Here is a 16154-nt window from a genome sequence, read left to right as displayed (position 1 = left end):
CTAAGAATAGGATCCACAAAAGCCAGCATGCTGAGTGGGGAGCTGCCTAAGCTAGCCAGTAGGAAGGGGACTGGGGACCTAAGACCCGCCCCTCAAACATAGTTAGGCACCTAGCTCCAGGTTGGAGGTATCGATCTCTACTTAGGATTCACAGCCCTGAACCCACTCCTGGAGTTAGATGGCTGAGCCAGGTCAGCCTTTTCACATGTGCTATGAGCGAGAGTGCCCCTCCCTCACTTACACAGCGTAGTGGTTAGGGCATTCACTGGGAGGTGAGACATCTGATTTCAAATCCTTGCTCTGCCTGATAAAGAGCAGGTACTTGATTTTGGGTCTGCTGTACGCAGGGGAGTGCACTGACCAGCAGGCTAGTCTGTCTCTCTCTCTGGTCCAGTGAACAATTATTTATACAAAATGGAACAGGTTCAACAGGAGAGATTGAAGGAGCCACACCACCAACTATCCACGCTCAAGTCCCTGCTCCAACTCAGGCAGAGTGGGGATTTGAAGATACTCATGTGGAGCGTGGGAGACCTAACCATTGGGCTATTAAGCATTCTGGGATGGACACACACACCCCCCCATCTGAAAAACTCCCAATCTGGTCACTCCCAGTTGTCTTTTATGTGAGACCCAATCCAGTAGGTGTGGTCACCCCACAGGCAAGATAAATGGAGATAAGGTCAGGCTTGACAAAGCCCTGGCTGGGATGATTTAGTTGGGAACTGGTCCTGCTTTGAGCGGGGGGTTGGACTAGATGACCTCCTGAGGTCCCTTCCAACCCTGATATTCTATGATTCTATGAAATGCCTAGCTTGTGAATCCCACCAGGCCTGGCTTAGGCATGATCTAGGATGCTGCACAGCTCAGCGGGATCAGAAATTAGGTGATATTGCACATCTCCTGGTAGAAACTTAGGCACCTAGGGAACTTTACTGATACAAACTTAGGCGTCTACATGGTTAGGTGGCAGCTGAGTGGGGTTATCGGGATCTCAGTGGAGTCTAAATATTGGACTTAGGTACCTAAGTCCCTTGTGGATCTAGCATTAAGTAACTTGGATGAGGCCACAGAGTAAAAATACCCACATATCCTCACTTCTCGTCCTGGGAGTCCAGCTCAGTGGGCAGTGTAAGATTTAAAAATAACCTTAATTATTTATTTTCTTACATTTGTATGCTTGTGTTTTTGTAAATGATGTAATAGGCAAGTATGTTATTGTCACTCAGAAATTGCAGGTAGTTTTTTTAATTCAGATTTTTGGATTTGGAATATAATAGAGCTAGCAGCATTAGCTTGCTCCTAGCCCTTAAGACTATGGATAGCAATTTTTCCTTGCTGCTGCCAAGGATCCGTATCAGATTCTAAGACCTTTAACAGCTGAGCAGATGGAGATCATGTGCTTTGCTCTAAATACCACAGTCTTCTCATTTGTGAATGTGAGTGCACTCCTCTGAACTACAGAGACCATGTGAAATCTCACATATGAAAAGATTTTAGGCTCTAAAGAGAACAGTGTAGGAGCCTGCCAGACCAGGGCCTTATTTCAGACAGCCTACAGTGGAGCATATGGATTTCATCAGTTTTTTAAGCAGGTGAAGAAGGGCCTGAGAAGCACAAAAAGCAGTGAGAGAAGTGGCCAAAGGAAATGACCCTGTACAGGCAAGAGAATATTAAAGGTGTCACAGGGAGCAGGCATGGCCGAATCCCGGTTATCGCAGCACTGTTGATCTGGCTCTTTTCTGTACCACGCTGCCACTGGCAGCCTCTGGTGGCTGCAATCTCCAACTGCCTCACAAGATCTTTCAAAGGGGATTAAATGCAGTGTGTTTAATACTGCTAGCCAATACCTTCAGAGATCGCATGTAAAAGACAGTCAATACATTGCTGCTGTTGCAAGAGTTAGAATGATATGGAGAAGAAGAGCTTAATGATTCTCTTACCTAGCATCCTCAGGAGAGTCAGCAATCAAGTGGTAGATCCTGTCGGCCATTACTATATCAATCCCATTTTCTTTACCGGTATTATCAACAATCTCTCTGAAATGGATGCAAATGCCAGAATTAAAGCTAGAGAGATACCCCATGCACAGTGAATATGCTCTTCTAGTGAGCGGCTTAGACACTCTAATATTTCATAATAATATTTACTTGTTTTACCCTGATTCACTTGAGATGTGTAATGCAGACTCCTGTTACTTAAACATTATCAATTCACCAAAACAACATTTGTCATGGCCATTGTAGCCACTGTCCAAGTTACCCAAGTTTAAAGCACTATGAATATTTACTTTTTAAAGTGGCCTTTTTTTCCCACTTGTCATTTAAAAAATAAATACTTACAACAACAAAGAAAAACCTTACTAAGAGCAACAAGAGGGGGAAGAGAGTCATCTCTAAAAAAAGAACCAGTGTTGAGGAAAGGAACATAAGGTCTTACTCTGACTCCTTAAAATATTCAAGGGGTTGCTGAAGATGCCAGAAATGCAGGCCAAGATTTTCAAACGTAACGGCATTTTGTCTGTCAGTTTTTGGGTGCCCAGTTTAAGTCATATTAAAGGGGCCTGGTTTCCAGGAAGTGCTGAGCACCCACCCTCTGAAAACCAACCCTTTTGAGGTGTCTCAAGTCAGACATGGAAATATCAAGGCCCCCAAAATACCACAAGTCATTTTTCAAAATCTTGCCCTGTGTGTTTAAAGCAATTCACAAACTTTGGTTATTTCCATGTACTGCTAAGCATTTCCCAAGGCTTAAATGGTAATTTTTGGCTTTTTGTCCCCCCCTGCCCAGTTTCTATCTTAAGCTTATTTTTCCCCTTGTTAATTAACCAACACTCTTCTCATAAATCTCTTTCCTATCACAACACATGACATTTCTGATCTACCCTTGTCATCCATGTACAGATAAAAAAAATTAAAAAGCAATTTTAAATGTAAGAGAAAAAAATGATTCCATATTTTGTCCTTTTCCTGAATTTTACTTTCCTCCTCCTTACTATGATGTTACCCTAGTATTTGCCTTTTAAATAATATAAGTGAAGTAGCAGATTTCATTCTCTTTGACTAAAGCTCGGATGCTTTAGGAATCTGCTCACTGATTAAATAAACCCCTTAAATTCTAATTCCACTGCCTAGAAACTACACTTTATTTTTTGTTCCACGTAGACCTTTTCAGATACAAGCTCCTTTTTGTTATTCTATGTTTATAAATGTTCAGTTATTGATTAGAAAAATCTGAAGAGTTCAGTTTAGCTTTAAACATCTTCTTTGAGGTTCATCTTTAAAAGAGAGTGGATAATGGATGAATTCATCAAAAAGCTTTTTAAGATGACCATTAGTGAAACAATATTCTGATATAATGTAGCAACAAGAAATCTGGATTTTGGTAGACATCATAGTAAGGACTATCATAACTAAGGCTACATTTTAGTCACTGGTATTTTTAGTAAAAGTCATGGACAGGTCACAGGCAGTAAACAAAAATTCACGGCCCGTGACCTGTCCATGACTTTTACTATATACCCCTGACTAAAACTTGGGGGGGGCGCGGCTCGGGAGGGTGGCCCTGAGGGCGCCGTGGGGTGTATGTGTGTGTCACGGCCTGGGGGGGGTACCGTGGGTGCTGGAGAGGGGGTCGCAGCTGGAGAGGGGCGCGCCATGGGTGCTTGGGGGGGAGTTGCATTGTGGCCCGGGGGAGGGGGGGTGCTCGGTGAGGTGGGGGGCAGACTTCCTACCTAGCTCCTGGGAAGCGGCAACCCCAGCTTCTAGCTCCACGTGCTGCCTCCGCCCTCCCCAGGTAAGCACCACCCTGCACCCCATCCCCCAGCTCAGGCTCCCACACCCAAACTCTTGCTGTTGGTGGGCAAGGGGGCCTCGCCCACGGGCTGCCCAAGCTGCTCAGGTGGCCCCCGGGCTAGGCGCACCAACCACTGCAGAAGTCACAGAAAGACCTCTGTGACAAACACGGAGCCTTAGTCATAACCGATATGGTGTATGTGAATATCGAATTCAAGAGTAACAAAAGGCTAGTTGTAAGAATCCAGGATCTATATTCATGGATTTACTATGTCAGTAGCTGCTCATTACTACTATTGTGACAGATCTGTACATGCTCAAAGGGCCTGATCCAAAGCCCACTGAAGTCAATGGGAATCCCATTGAAGGCACTGGATCAAGCCCAAAGAGCAGATAGAGAGCAGCCACTTCCACAAAGAAAACTTGACGGAGCTTTGATTTAGGTTAAAAATAAGTTAGTAGTAATAAAATACAAATGATAGGCAGAGAACAGGAACAAGGTGTTGTAACCAATCCTAACATACATTAGCAAAGCCATGTGGGGAAAATTACACACACTTCCACACAGAACTGAGACTAGCCAGCACTATCAGTCTTTCATCTTCATACCCACTTAGGAACCTCCCTACCCCCAAACCTATAAGATGTACTGAACTTTTAGAAGAGAAAGCAAAGACATTTTCACATAGAAAATCTTTTTTTCAAACATGCCTTCAGAGGCTTGGAATTGTGAAACACGTGGAACTATCTGTACCTGATAACAGTATATACGCCCACTCCTACGTTGTTAAAGTGCTGTGTGGGAGTTTTAGTGACTTGATTCCAATTAAAGGCAATGCTGGTTAAAGCCCCAAACAGTGTTGTGAAAATGTACTTTCTAGTGACTGAAAGCATTTTGATTAATTATAAGAATATGGTATAGTGCGGGGAGATGGTAGCCTCTCCACAGTTAAGGTTGTAACCAGCTTCCATTATAAAGCCCTCTTTTAACCACCATATAATTTTAGAAAACTGATTTGGCCAGGAAATTAGTGCATTTATATTAAAGGTAAAGGAAAATGTATGTGTGGTAACAGGCCTCCCTGAGAAGACATCTGACTGTGACTCATGGTAGATTAAAAATTACTAAGACTAAAGGCTAGACAATACTTCTTTCACCTTCTTCATTCCCGGTCTCCCTGTGATTGAAGACTTGACAGCATGTCTCAAACTGTCCTGAGTGACTACTAAATAAGTAGGGCTGGACTTTTCAAACATGCTCAGTGTTGGTCTGACTGCGGTAAGACCTCAGCTGACTTCAACTGGAGTCAAGTTAGGCCAGTGCTGAGTACTTTCTCACACACACACAAACATGTACGAATGCATGGAAGTTGAGGGCACTCAGCACCTTTCAGGGTTGAGTCCTGACAGGTGTTTATGTAAAGCTCTGTCCAACCAAAATGCACATCTAAACCTACCTGGCTGTTCGGATTTGAATGGTGCCCTTCAGCTTTTCTTCACTGTCATTTTCAAAGTACATGAGCCTGGATTGTCTGAGGACAAACCAGCGTTTCTTCCAGTTCCTTCTGGAAAGCGTAGATGATCCCCCCCCCTTTTTGTGCAGCCAGCCCTGTTTGAGAGCTTCCTGCTTGGAACGGAACCATAGAAAGGTCTCATCTTTCAAGACACACCAGCGTCGCTTCCATGTGTTCATTAAACCGCCTAGGAGAAAAGAGAGAGGATTAGCTTAAAAGGTTACATTAAAAATAAACAACAAAAAACACCAATCCAAAAAATTTAATCCCCTGAGTATGTCTATCTCGGAGAAACTAAGAAATAAGTAATCTTTATTTATAATGAAATCAAGAGACTGAATCAACACTGACGATGGGAAGGTGTTAACCAATCAGTGAAGTGACAATATCGCTATCTTTCTGTTATAGGGTGACCAGATGTCCCGATTTTATAGGAACAGTCCCGATTTTTGGGTCTTTTTCTTATATAGGCTCCTATTACCCCTCACCCCCATCCTGATTTTTCACATTTGCTGTCTGGTCACCCTATTCTGTTATGAGTCATGAGACTGAAGACCTCATTTTCATATACCCTAAGGCCACCTCACACTGTTGTGGCAATGTAAAACAGCTTTAAAGTGGGTGAACGGTGTAAACAGGCCTTACTGTAAATGAGAATTAGGCCCCGAGTAGTTTATCCCAACAAAAGCAATGCTAACACCAGAATTTAATACATATTCAAACTTACAAAAAACCTCCTAAACATTTAAGCTTGCTATGAGCAAATAATGGCAAACTCAAAACCACCAGAGCTGGTACAGCTGAGGAAACTGAATTTACCATGGAAACTGTTGCTGCTTTAACTATACAAGCACAGTTAAAGCACCATAACTTCCATAGTGTGGGTGCAGTTATACCTGTATAACAGTGCTTATACCGATATAGCTTATTATGGTTTGGGAAACAAAATAAGTGATACCAGAACTAATTGCAGCCCCACTAGGATTTTATTAATATAACTACATTGGCAAAAAACCCATCCCCCAATCAACATAGTTACAGTAATAAAACTTTTGAGGGTAGGCCAGGCCACAACATAAAGCCATTCTGCATACATCACCTTTTCACACATACACACCCACTCACAAATACCTCACCATCTCTATATGAATCAGCCACAGTCGTCATGCTGACACAAACTCAGATAACCTTACCTCTGTCCATTGTAGGATGGCAATGTTCCTGGAGGATATTTACTCATTAATTTAATTGGGATTTATGTCTGATATGCCCTCTGGAACTTTAACTGGTTTTAAGGATTTAGTTTTTGGGGGTGGGTGTATATTTGTAATATTGGATTTGTGAACGGAATGATGCTGTGATTAGTAAGGAGAGTTGCTGTGGTGTTGAATGGTTTATAGAGTAATTGTCATTGTTGTTAGAGGGGAGAGGTACAGCAAATTTTTGAATTTTTGTGGGTCATGTAAGTTCCCACGGCTTCTTACGTGAGGGCACTATGTTAATAAACCAGATATATAGAATAGAATACAACCTATAGGCTGCTGCCCCTCATCTGCTGGGAAAACTAAGAATCATAACGAAAAAACTCCTGAATATATTCTTTCCTAAATCTCTCATAGTACTTTGTAATATAGCCTTCTTTTGGATTACTGATCCTAAGCCCACTGAAAGACTCCTATTGACTTCAGAGTGGTCTCTGGCACTGGCCCCTAGTACACTGCATGTCAGAATGTTTTTATCTATTTCGATTGTAAGGTCCTTGGGTCAGGGATGGTCTCTCCTTTACCTCTGGTACAACCTAGCTTTTTAGGCTGTCTTGCCACTCTATAAGACATATCCAATGTTCAGTTGTTCACTAGTCAGTGAAGATGTTATGTCAAATGAATGCGGACTATAAAAGATAATGAAGCTGAGCTGCTCAGTACATGTCCCTTTGAAAAAGAGGAACTATCTGAAATCTGCCTGATACAAGACATTGCAATCAGAGCTTAAGTTGAGAATGGCTCTCTCTAGGTCATTCTCTCACCCCTTAAAGAAATCATAAAACAGCAAGCAGTACTGAAGTGGAGTTGTAATCCTTAAAAGGGGAAAATACTAGAGAGATTTCTGAACATTTTGGTTTTTACCAGCTCTGGTCGACTTTGTACCTTTCATGTATAAAAAGCTGTGGAAGTAGGGCAGGCTGACACAACTGTAGACTGAATCCCTCCGATAGGAAAGTTCGTCATCTGTATCAAACCTGGAGTCAAAGTCTTCTTCGCTGTCTTCAAACTGTGGAAGAAAGGGAAGAAAGGTGAAACGAGCAACTAGGAGGCAGGAAGCACAGTGTGTCAACAAACGTTAACTGCCTCTAATATAGGATGGAGCTTACACCAGAATGGCTAATGGCTGCAGAATAAAAACATTTTAAGAAAAAGCAAAGTTTCGATTTTTATACAGCAGATTTTTTGAAGTCTGATACCATAACATTTTGTGCCGTGTTCTATGGCACATGCTCCGTAGTCAGGTATGTATTGCACAACAGAATAAGGGGGATGGGTGGGGAGAGGAGAGAAACACACATGAAAAAACAACGAGGAGTCCTTGTGGCACCTTAGAGACTAACAAATTTATTTGGGCATAAGCTTTCGTGGGCTACAAACCACTTCATCAGATGATGCAAAGTGGGTTTTAGCCCACGAAAGCTTATGCCCAAATAAATTTGTTAGTCTCTAAGGTGCCACAAGGACTCCTCATTGTTTTTGCTGATACAGACTAACAAGACTACCACTCTGAAACCTGTCACACATGAAAAACTTAACCCTACCCACTTCTCAAACAGCTCTTGGAGGATCTTTACCATCTCCATACCCGTCCATCTGGGAACATAATGTTCCCCATTGTAGTTATTATCCTCATTGATAGTAGTCCCCAGGTTGCTCCTGTGGGGAAGGAAAGGTGCTGTGGGGACAAAATGGGGGGCCAGAGTAGGCAGTGTTGCTGGGAACAAGGCTCTTTCTTCTCCCAATTCCCATTGTGGGCAGACTTTCAGTCTATTTATTATCTTCTCCAGGGCTGACAATTTCATTTTGGAGCTGTCAGTCAGGAATACAGGGTGGGATTTTCAAAAACAGCTAACTAAATGAGTTTGTTGCTTAACTTCTAGTGGCATAACTAACTCACTTAGGCTTGTTTGAAATGCCTCCCACTATGTTGAACAGCGTGGCCCATTCAGGCATCCCATCTGAGAAAGAAGCCCCCTACCTCAGCTGGAACATTGGCAAAGTCACTGCCTCCTCAGATATTATTCCCCAGAGCCCGATGGCCCTTCATACACATGTATATCTGAATTTAATCCTTACAGTCTAATCCTAAGGAGAACAGAGCTTTCACCATTCCCACTGAAGTCAAAGGAAGCTCAGCGTGCTCAGCAGCTCACGCTCTGCACTTGGTTTATAATTAGCCCTACTATCTATATAGAACAGCTTTACAGCTGTTAAGGGGAGTTATCCTTTTGAAGGGTGCGACTGGTGTACACTACCTCCTCCCACCCCTCAAGGCCTGTATGTAACACTCAACTTAGAAGGTTTTCAAAAAGGAAAATCTACAGAGTATCCTTAGGTATGGGGCAAGTTCCCCTCCCGTCCACCCAGCCCTTAAATATTCAGAGGTTTGCCAAGTTCCTGATCTGGGTTCATATACAGATAACCATGTAGGAGATGGGGGACAGAAAGAGTCTTCAGTCTATACTGTTGAAATGTAGCAGGATGAAACATGTAATTGTTCACTCATTCTCTGAGGTAGGAAATTGGTCACTAGGTATCCTAGGCAAAGCTGGTATGGAAAAGTTCCCAAATAGCACGACACGAGCTAATTCCCTAATGTCAGGGAGGGAAAAGGCACCAGAGTTTACTTCTTCCCTGTAACACATTCCTATCTGGAGAGATCCCCAGGTCCTAATCCTCTGCCCAGAAACTGTTCCATGTCCAGGGCCGCCCAGAGGATTCAGGGGGCCTGGAGTCTTCAGGGCACTTTGCCAGCAGGTCGCGGAGTGAGTGAAGGACCTGCCGCCAAACTGCCGCCGAAGACCCGGAGCGGAAGGAGCCCTCGCCGCCGAATTGCCGCCGAAGTCCCGGAGCGGAAGAAGCTCCGGGTCTTCGGCAGCAGGTCCTTCACTCGCTCCGGATATGTTCGGCGGCATTGAAGGAGCTGCTGCCAAAGACCCGCCAAAAACTCTCATGGGGGCCCCTGTGGGGCCCGGGGCAAATTGCCCCACTTGCTCCCCCCCCCCGGGCAGTCCTGTCCATGTCTCCTGAAGACTGCTCTTGTCCAGCAGAGGAAGAGACTTCCCCAGAAGATAAGCTGATGAAAAAACAAACCTCCTAGAATTAGTCAAATAAATACCAACTTATTCCTAGGGCAACAGCAGTCAAAATAAGAGTAAAAATAACCCGTATTGTATTGCATTGTATTGTATTGCCTGAAATATAAGAGTCCGAGATATTTTAGTGCTGCTTCTGCCCTCAGAGCCAGTCAATATTTGTATGTTTTCATGGTTGCTCAAACACGCTATAGGTTCTAGTCCCTTTATTCTCCCAACCATAAATCTTTTGGGTGTATATTTGGTAGATGAAACCAAGTTCTTTCAAGAGATTTATGGTTGGAAGAATAAAAGGACTGAAAGCCTACCACGGGTTTGAGCAACAGCCCTGAAGAAGAGCCTTCAACAAAGGAGAAAGAAGTGCCCCAAGAATTCACATTCAATAATATGAACATTTGCTATCATATGATAGTTACTTTTGACAAAGAAAGGTTTTGTGTATCTAGTTTCTCAAGGCTTTTTGCAAACAGTTGATTCAATACTATTTTATCCTGTATATATAGTTGAATCTTCTTACAATGAATTCACTCCTCTTCCCCATATAAGAACTGCACTTAGACTGTGTCCTAATCCAGGCATGGAACTCCCGATTGAAATTAATGGAAAGTTCTGCATCAAAATTGATAGGATATAACCCTGTAACCAGAGATTCCTCTAACTAGGAATGCAATTCCCACATCTAATTGGTCTGTGGATTTCTAGTACACCCATCCCAATGGTATCTAGTTGCCAGTAGATAACTATGTCCAAGTTCAGTGTAATCAAGGTCAAGCTATATATAACGCACGCACATATTTATAGGAACAGACACAGCTACTGGATTTGGTACTTCTACCATTCAAGGAAAAATTTAACTACCATTTCTTCTGAATGTATAATGTTAGTGGATAACAAGAAATAAAGGTACTCACAGATGACTGGGCTCCTTCAGAGCTGAACCTGTATGCTCCAGAACTGTTGTATGTCCCCACTGAGCAGCGGTAGTCAGGAGACCACTGGCTACTGTGAGAATTAGAAAAAGTCACGCTGCTGCCAGAAGTGATGGCACCATCTTCATAGTCATCTTGATCATAATCATAGTCCCCATCGGGAGAAATCAGTTCCTCAGAATTCTGGGGTCTGCAGGACACATTTTCTGGCATGCAGTATGTGGATTCACCACTCGAAGAGTTGTGGAGACTGAGAGAGTCGTGGCCGGAAGCAATAAGCATGGTGTTGCTAGCAGCAGGACTTGTGGGCACTACTGTGTCATTCATATATGGATCCTCTTCTGAAGAGTCATCACTTGTTCTAATGCCACTCGTCCTCTGATCTGAATGGCCATGCTCACTTGGATTGGGTGAATCCTTAAACGCATCATCATCAGCTTCAAAGCCCTCGTCCACCTCCTCCTCAGGGTACGGCTGGCTGAAGTTAAAGTTGGGCTTTTCACTGCATGCATTCCCAGTCAGTTCACTGAGCTTGGCAGAATAACCACTGCCCACAGAAAGTGACCGCTCGATGTTTCGGACACATTCATCAATCTCATCGAAGTTCAGAGACTCCAGGAATTCTTGAGCTGCTCGGCATGCCTCATCCTCGAGCCGCTTGAGTTCCTCGTCTCGGAGCTGCTGCAGCCTCTGCAAGGAAGCCTCTGTCAAGGACAGCTCTTGCTGCTCCTTCATGCGTTGCAAGTCTTCAATCTCTTTCTCCAGGCGCAGGATCTCTTCCACCTGTTTGTTTTCTTTCTGCTTCTCCAGCTCTTGCTTCAGCTCTGCTTCTTTCTGGGCTTTCTGAATGGCTGCCAGTTCCTGCTGCTTTCTCTCCTCTTCAGCCTGCATTCGAAAAAGAAATGCAAGATTCCTTACTTTCTGTTGTTCAAGCTCCATAATCCTTCCATGCTGTTCATTTAAAAGAACCCTTCTCCCTCCATATAAGAGGATGAAGTGAAAGTGTTGTTACATTTACCCATAGACACTGGAAAGCTCAAATGCATGCAAAAGGCTCAATCCTTGCCAGGAACTAAATGAAGTGTGATGTGAAAGACATCCCCATGCAAACAACTATATCAAGTTTCTTTTGGCTTCACCTGCCAACTTCTGTAATAAGTTTAGTTTAAATGCCCTGGGTGCTTTTTCTTTTCTTTTTATTGGTTGGGGCAAGAGACAGCAATAAACAGGGTAGCAGAAAGTATTAACAGTGTAATTTACCTGCTTGGCAAGACGTTCTGCTTCTTGCCTTTGCCTTTCCCTGCAAGGATAAGAAAAAAAAAAAAGTTAGCAAGAATAAGAAAGGGGGAAGGGGACTTCATTAGGGCAGTAGTAGAATTTTCAGAGGGGTTTTGTCAAATACAAATAGCAACTCAAAATGAAACCACTAAGGGTATATTCTCCCCTTGTGTGCCTGAGAAACTCCCACAAAGGCTACACATCTCTCGTCATCACTAGTAAAGATTTACAAAATCAGCTGTGATTACTTAAGGCAAAGGCAATACAGCATGAAACCTAATGTCTGCCTTTCAGATCCAGTCAAACAACAGCACACGCTGCACACCTTTCCTCCTCTTCTTTCCTTCTCCTCTCCTCCTCTTGTCGCCGTTTCTCCTCTAGTAGCTGTCTGTAAACACGTCGAGCAATCTGGCCTCGCAGCTGCTTCTGGAAGGTTATGGCTGCTTTCCTCAGGTGAAGGAACTTTCTTCTTAGAAGGAATGCCCTGTAGTTCTTCTGTATCACAACCACGTAGTACAGCACCTTTTTATAATGCTTTCTGAAAGAAGACAGGAAGAGCTTCTCTGTAAAGAGGGTTTGACTACCAACTAACTGAGGTTTCTATGTAACTGCCCTGCATTAAAGAGTCCATGGTAGTAAAAAGGACAGAGGTACTAACTCTGGTCCTGTGACAGCTTTCCCATTATAGTTTATGTTATCTCTCCCTAGAAAGTGGACAAGGCCTTTCTGTGAGAGAGCTAGCTGTATCTTGACTAAGTAAATACACACCACCCAGCCTTACATTTTTAATACCTCCTGACAAGGAAATGCTGTTAGAAACTACCAGGGTTTTTGATATATATCCTGCACCATGAAAAGAAAAATCACACAGCAAAATAGCTTTGTCCTTAAAAAAAAAAAAGAATTCTTGTTGTTTTATGAGACATACTGTTCAGACTATATGGACAGGACTAATATGCACATGAAAAGAAATGACCTCATTATGCAAACAACTATTGAACTGTCCTCTATTGACTTTTAGAGGAAATAGAGAAGTAAACAGATGGGATGTACTACCCTGACTCTAATACATAATGCATGAAACTAGGTGAGCAAATACATCATCATAATTCAGTCACCCAATGCCATTGTTCTTTTGTTCTTGAACAAAGAATCATAAACTGATTGTTCTTTCCGTCATGGCAAAAAGGATAAACCAGATCCTCAGCTAGTGTAACTCAATGTAACTCCATAGGCTTCAGTGGAGCTACACTGATCTACATCTACTGTGTATCTGGTCCCATGATATTATATGAATGCTCCTCTGTGTATCTTCTACACTCTGACATCTTAGTTATTAAAAACAATTCAAACCACCTACTGTTTTATTAAAGGGTTGACAAAATGGGGTTGAGATTTCCAAACCACCTATGGGATCTGGGTGCCCAATTCCTAACAGAAATTAATGAGAATCCTCTAGGCAGCGTTGGAAATCCCTCCCAGAGGAGAGTCTGCATGTGCAGCCCACTAGTTAATATTCCCACCTTGTTACCTACCGTGCCACATAGCCTAAGACATGTGCTCGGATAATCATGGCTGCCTTGGTGACTTCTACCTCTCTCTGCTTCTCCAACTTGTTTTCCAAGGACTCCCGAAGAAAGACCTATGCAAGGAAAGTTCTGGCTTAATTGAATTCAGTTACCACAGTGATGGATGTCTTACAAATGCACATGAACATAACAATGATAATAATAAAAGGCTGTTGGGATGCAAGGTTATGTAGGTAGCTAGATAGCACAGTTGACATTGAAGGAGGAATTCAGAATCCAATATATATATTTTCCTAAGAGGAAAAAAAAAAAGAACACTTTCCTCTTAAAAACAAAAAATGAAAAAGCCCCAAAATGGCAACTCCTCCTTCTCCATTCCAGGAGATCCTGACCCTACTGAAGTCAATGGGAATTTTCCCATTGACTTAAACAGGGCCAGGATTTTACCCAAATTGTCTACTCACTAACGACTATAGTCAGCAACATTATTACTAGACTTTCTTCAAAGTAGCTCTATCCTGAAGATTAATACACACATAAAAGAACTTTGGCTTAGCAATGTGAACAGTCTGACTTACACTGACAGAGCCAGAAAATTCAGCCTTGAGGCTTAAACTGATTCAGAGTAACAACAAATTACTACAAACTCTTAGAGGGCCCATTCCTGCAAATTCCTCTTGCCAGGGCACAAATCAAATCAACAGAAGTAGCATCTATGTAAATGAAAGCAGTTTTAGGTCCAGGGACTTGACTAAGGAGCAGATTTTTGTCCTGTTGTTAAGCAGTGAATCTACTGCTGTTGTCAAATAACTCAGTAAGATTTACATGCACTTGCTGAGAGGAAAGCATAATCTACTCACTGAAAAAACTTTGGAAATTTGATGAGCAAAAGGTATGCAGAGTAACCACTTCTGTAGTAAAGGATATATTTTTATATTTTCTGTTTTTTAAGTATCTTCTTAGCTACAGCACTCATGCCAATGCCACACCAACTTTGCAAAGTTGCACTTGGCTTCTGAGGTTTACAGTAGTGTGTAAATTGCAACTGAAATGGGTAAATCTTAATTATATTCTTGCACTCCTGTAACTTGATTTTTTAAACGATCTGGAACTCAAAAAAGAAAGTCTGTTACCAAGTGGGGGTTTTAAAGTTCATTTTCAGCCTGGAGCAAGTTTTTATGGTTGAATAACAAATCTCCTATGCTTGACCCAATCTTAACAATAATGGTGCTGATTAAGATGCTATAACGTAGTCCTGTGCTATGTGTCCTGTGTGGTATAAGACCTTTTCCAGACCTCCTCTTCCATCTGCATCTTAGGGCTGAATCGTCTGGTACCTACTCTGGGTGTATGGCTTGAAATCTGGTGGGAATGTGGTGTTAGGCTGCACTGGGGCAGAGGAAGTGGCGGAAGCCTAGTGCAGGGACAGTGTGCATCTGAAGCACACCAGAGCCAAGCTCGGGGCAGCTATTTATAGGAGCCTGGAGTTAGGGATTGTGGAGGTGACGTGAGTGTGTGGCCAGTGTGGACACACAGGCACACACTAGCTTCACTAAGCCAAAACTCTGTGTAGTGCAGGAGGGCAAGAGGGTTCAGAAGGAGGCAAAGAGGGCAGCAGCTGCTACTCCTGTCCACAGGCTGTAGTGGTGGTTGTGCAGCTGCTTTGCACCTTGCCTTCACATTCCTCCCCTCCCCTGCAGTTCTCACAGGGTGACACTCTACTGGTTGGGTTTTGCTATGAGATGAGGGAGGAGTAAAATCTTGTGTGGAGTTCAGGTGAAAAAGGATGTAAATCTCCTGGCTGTTTGGAGCCAGAATCCTCACCACTGTTCCAATTTCAATGGGCACCGAGGAAATGAGTTGTGAGGAAAGAGCAAGCTAGTCACTTAGCAGGAGAGCTCTGTTGGATTATGGCCTCTTGTTTTTGAACCAGGGTTTGTTAACTTGGCAGAAATAACCATTAAAAAAGGTGATGGTCAGATATCACTAAAATTTATTATTCTGCATTGATGCATTTTTCAATGGGAAAGAGAGCATTTCCCTAGGAATAAGGGCTTTTTCTGGAATTGTTTTACTTCTATACAACAACAACAAAACACCAAACCAACTTCTCACCAATGAAGATAGCCGCACTCCCCATATGGGAGGGTATAATCCAGTCCTGAGTGGAGCCTCAAAGGGGCTGGATTATACAACAGTTACCCAACATTGGTGAGCACTCGCTTGCATGAGAAGTCCCATTGCCTAAGTGCTCACCAATGTAAAGGTTGCACCATCTAGTTTTTTATAAGCTTTACTCCCGCGGGAAGTCTTTACTCCCGCGTGTGAAACAGCCTCTGCTTCAGTGGGTCTACTGTCCTTTCTTATCCAATTTTGCTCTAGCACTCTCTAGATCACTATGGTCCTGATTCAGGAAAGCACTAAATTGCTTTCCTGAAAGGGGATGGATTTAATCACGTATTAAGCATGGGCTTGTGTGTTTTCCCAAACAGGAGTGCTTTCCTGAATCTGGGCTTGTAAGAACAAGAAGTATCTCAACTGCTGCCCTAATCCCCATGATGTTATCATCACTCCTTTTACGTTAAAATGGAAGGGATAATATCATTAAATACCACAAACAGTAAGTCTTTTTCTATCTGTTAAAACTGTTTTATTCCTCGTTTTGTATATTGTAATTTTTAAAAATGGATACAAAGCTATCCTTTTCCTCTTTACTATAGTACAGATGAACTGTATTGTCCTTTCCTCAA

The 16154-nt window shown here is 42.8% G+C and overlaps 1 protein-coding gene across 1 annotated transcript in view; it reads right to left on the bottom strand.

Annotated features, from left to right (window-relative positions):
- The window catches only part of MYO10 (myosin X), a 184829-nt gene that overhangs the window by 23985 nt on the left and 144690 nt on the right, over positions 1-16154 (bottom strand). Inside the window, exons 21-27 of the mRNA XM_065397764.1 lie at positions 13411-13517; positions 12201-12413; positions 11858-11885; positions 10580-11518; positions 7456-7579; positions 5252-5495; positions 1944-2039 (exon numbers count right to left, since the gene is read on the bottom strand). Of these exons, the coding sequence (XP_065253836.1) occupies positions 1944-2039; positions 5252-5495; positions 7456-7579; positions 10580-11518; positions 11858-11885; positions 12201-12413; positions 13411-13517 (1751 nt within the window). The remainder of the gene's footprint in view (positions 1-1943; positions 2040-5251; positions 5496-7455; positions 7580-10579; positions 11519-11857; positions 11886-12200; positions 12414-13410; positions 13518-16154) is intronic.

Source organism: Emys orbicularis, chromosome 2 (genome assembly GCF_028017835.1).
Source record: "Emys orbicularis isolate rEmyOrb1 chromosome 2, rEmyOrb1.hap1, whole genome shotgun sequence".
Lineage (NCBI taxonomy): Eukaryota > Metazoa > Chordata > Testudines > Emydidae > Emys > Emys orbicularis.
The sequence above is the reverse complement of the archived record's forward strand: the minus strand, read 5'-3'. Positions and strand labels throughout refer to the sequence as shown.